A 3,332-nucleotide genomic window follows, 5' to 3' on the forward strand; every position below is an offset into this window, starting at 1 on the left:
CCACTGCCACCACCTCGTCGTCGCCATCCACCGAAGAAGCTCATGAAGAGCAAGATGGGGTTCTTCAGCTTGCGAGTGAAGTCGTCCGGTAACTTTGGCGTCGAGTTCTCCGATGTCGGCCGGCGCTTCTGGCTCGGCACCTACACCATTGCCAACAAGGCCGCACGTGCGTACGAGTGGCAGTGTGGCGTGCCGGGAGGCCAAAGACAGACCTCAACTTCACGAAGATTGAGACCCGGGCGGATGCGGAGTTCCTCGTGCCAGAGGGTATACGGATGGAGTAGATAACGAAGAAGAAGAAGACAAAGAAGAGGCCGGCCATTGTCGTTGCTTCCGGCGGTAGCGACGAGGCGGCGATGGCAAGGTTCACACGGGAGCATCCGGAGTATGTTCAAGCCGAGCAGGAGCACTTCTGGAAGCGCAAGGCGGCGATGGCAAGGTTCGCACGGGAGCATCCGGAGTATGTTCAAGCTGAGCAGGAGCATTTCTGGAAGCGCGAGGCCGAGCGGAAGAAGAAGAATGAGGTGAAGAAGGACGACGACACCATCCCTCGACGGTGATCCATGTCGAGTCCTCGGAGGAGGAGGACAAGGAGTTCTAGGGGCCCTTAGGTGAGGACGACGAGGAGTGTTGCATGCTCTCGGAGGAGGACGACTAGTTTGATGGATGTAGTAGATTGAATTAGTTGTAGTAGTTGTTTAATTTATTTTAAAATTTAGAAATATGTTTGAATTATGTTTCAAATGAAGTAGTAGTGAAGTTTCTAGTCTCTACATCTCCACTTTGCATCATCTATTGGAATTGAAGTATTAAATCATCAATATACATTATGTGTTGGAACTACCTCTTTGTTAGAGATGTAAATTACACTTTCTGATGATGTAAATTTTACATCTTCTAATTTTACATATTTAAATTTGCATCATATATTGAAGATGCTTGCGCGGGACCGCGGATTGAAGAGCAAGCGTCCGGCCACACTTCCGTCGTCTCGTCTCCGCCACTTTCATGCTGCGAACATTCTCTCCTCGCGTTGGAAGCACGGGCGAAGCCGCTCGCGGGAAGTCGATTGTTTGGGGCGCACGGCCGGCCTTCGATCGCCAGTTGCGCCTACGCACGCGCTGATGCGTTCACGCGACCGCGCGGTGCCTGACAGTGACAGGTGGGCCCCACGGGGAGCTCCGGAGGTGTTCACTGGGGGTCAGCGTCACTGGTCACGGAGGAAGGAATGAGTAGCTTTCGCGTGCGGAGGAATAGTCGTCGCTGTCGGGTTCCCATGCGCGCAATGCTGCCATGCCTTTGCTTGTCAGCGCACACGGCAGCTTTCCTCTTCTCGGCATCTCATTGCTTTTGTATGCCTGTCCCCATGAGAATCGTGTTTTGCAAATGGGTAGGAAATTGGAGCTTCCCCACTGCAATGTGATGTGTGCATACTAGCGAGCACTAGCAAGTGTGGCAACAATATATCCAAGTCACTTCAGATTTTTCGTAGTACTCATTATTAACGGGACAACCAGTTCACTTTTTAGTATATTTATGTATGCAGTTCGACACTTACGACTTCTCCAGCATGTCAAAATAATATTGACAAATACTAGTAATTTTTAAGTAGCGCATGTGCATGTTCACAATTGGACAGGAAGCAAGGGACTAGAGTGACAAGTCCTGTCTCCTTTTCTTATCACTTCTCCTATGCTCACCACCCACTTCTATATATACGCCACCATCCTTTTTAATCTCGACATCCAAAGTTCTAACGAACTCGAAAGAAAAATCTCACTTTCTCACACTACACAACCGCAAAGAAACCATGGGCGCCAAGGTTTCCAGCAGTTCCAACCACCGAGGCAGCCTGTCGGAGCAGGCACACCAGCCGGCGTCCGTCAGGGTCATCGCCGCCGACGGCTCGCTGAAGGAGCTCCCTGCCACTCCCCGCGTCGCCGTCTCCGACGTTCTCGCCGGCGAGGCCGCCTCCTTCTTCGTGTGCAACTCCGACGCGCTCTACTTCAACGAGCCCCCACCGGCGCTGGCCTCCGACGAGCTGCTCCGGCCGGGACAAATATACTTCCTGCTCCCGGCGGCGGTTCTCACACGGCCGCTCTCGAGCGCCGACATGGCCGCGCTGGCCGTGCGCGCGGGCGCCAAAAGGCCTGAGCGGCGCGGCGGCAAGAAGAACCTTCGCGTCGTGCCGGTGCGCGAGGAGGTGGAAGACTGCGAGGACGTCATGTTCAACGAGAAGCTTAACGAGCGGACCCTCGGGGAGTTCGCGGTGTCGGTGAGTCCGGCGAAGAAGAGCAACGGGAAGCTCGCCGCGCGGTCGCGGCTGAGGCTGAAGCGGGCTCTGAGCATCATAGAGGAGGCTGCTGACTGACTCAAGCATTTCTCCAAGAGAAAAACAGTGCTTTTGATTTTTGTTCCTCCAATTTGGAACCATTCTTAATTCCTGAGGCCCAACGGCCTAGGCCTAAGTCAATAGTATTGAACTGATTTTTGTAGATTTAGAGGGGAAAGTGATTGTAAATATCTCCCGGTGGCAAAAGCTATCATGAATGCCAAAAACTGATTCTTGACTTGTTACCTACTAATCTGCATGGTATTTTGTTTATTTGCGCAAAATTTATATGGTATATTTTTTTTTCTGCTTTACCTGCTACGATGCAAGTACTGTAAATGTCACTGTCTCTGCATATGCATTTTGACATGCGGAGGTACTCGTCTCACAAATTTACGGTCGTGATGTATGCAAGTATCCGCAATATAATGGTGCACTTCTTATAGCCAAAGAATCCAACCGTTCTTACGGCATTCTTCTTTAAAATGAAATAGTCATCGTAGGACTCCACGTCATTGTAGAGGAGTGAAAAAGGAATCGATGACAACTAGGCATCCATAAGTGTCAAATACACATGCGCCATGTTCCAATTCAGTGGATGGCCCTTGATCGAAACCCTTAAAATTGAGAACATGCTCTCCGCCCCACTCGGCGTTTGCAAGCACCGCCTGCATCATCGTCGTTGCATCCGCATAATCTTCCTCAATAGACGAGTCGTCGGATGACGCAACATAGTGCTTGTATATGTACTTCATGTCCGAAACCATTGCTTCGAAGAGGAGACAAAAAATTAGCATAGGCATTGCACCAAACACTTTTCAAAAGTGGTGGCCTACGTATGGGCTGATGATACCTGCGCGACGGACCTGTAGACGGGAAAGTTTGCAATACAATAAAAGTTGTATTGATGGGGTGCTGGTGCACGTATATATAATATAAGGGGAGGCCTCTATCTCAACTATACAAGACTAGGAGGTGGGCCACAACTCCAATACACGTG

At 50.7% G+C, this 3,332-nt stretch overlaps 1 protein-coding gene across 1 annotated transcript; it reads left to right on the forward strand.

The window, feature by feature from the left end:
- Positions 1-1,752: 1,752 nt before the first annotated feature.
- On the forward strand, positions 1,753-2,595 carry LOC119318975. The gene has a single exon (XM_037593510.1). The coding sequence runs from the start codon at positions 1,811-1,813 to the stop codon at positions 2,369-2,371; it is 561 nt and encodes a 186-aa protein (XP_037449407.1). The 5' UTR covers positions 1,753-1,810; the 3' UTR covers positions 2,372-2,595.
- The last annotated feature ends 737 nt before the right edge of the window (positions 2,596-3,332 follow it).

Source organism: Triticum dicoccoides, chromosome 6A (genome assembly GCF_002162155.2).
Source record: "Triticum dicoccoides isolate Atlit2015 ecotype Zavitan chromosome 6A, WEW_v2.0, whole genome shotgun sequence".
NCBI lineage: Eukaryota > Viridiplantae > Streptophyta > Magnoliopsida > Poales > Poaceae > Triticum > Triticum dicoccoides.

Bases quoted from the DNA above. Each gene is read 5' to 3' on its own strand.
- LOC119318975 (XM_037593510.1), top strand. From the start codon at position 1,811: ATGGGCGCCAAGGTTTCCAGCAGTTCCAACCACCGAGGCAGCCTGTCG.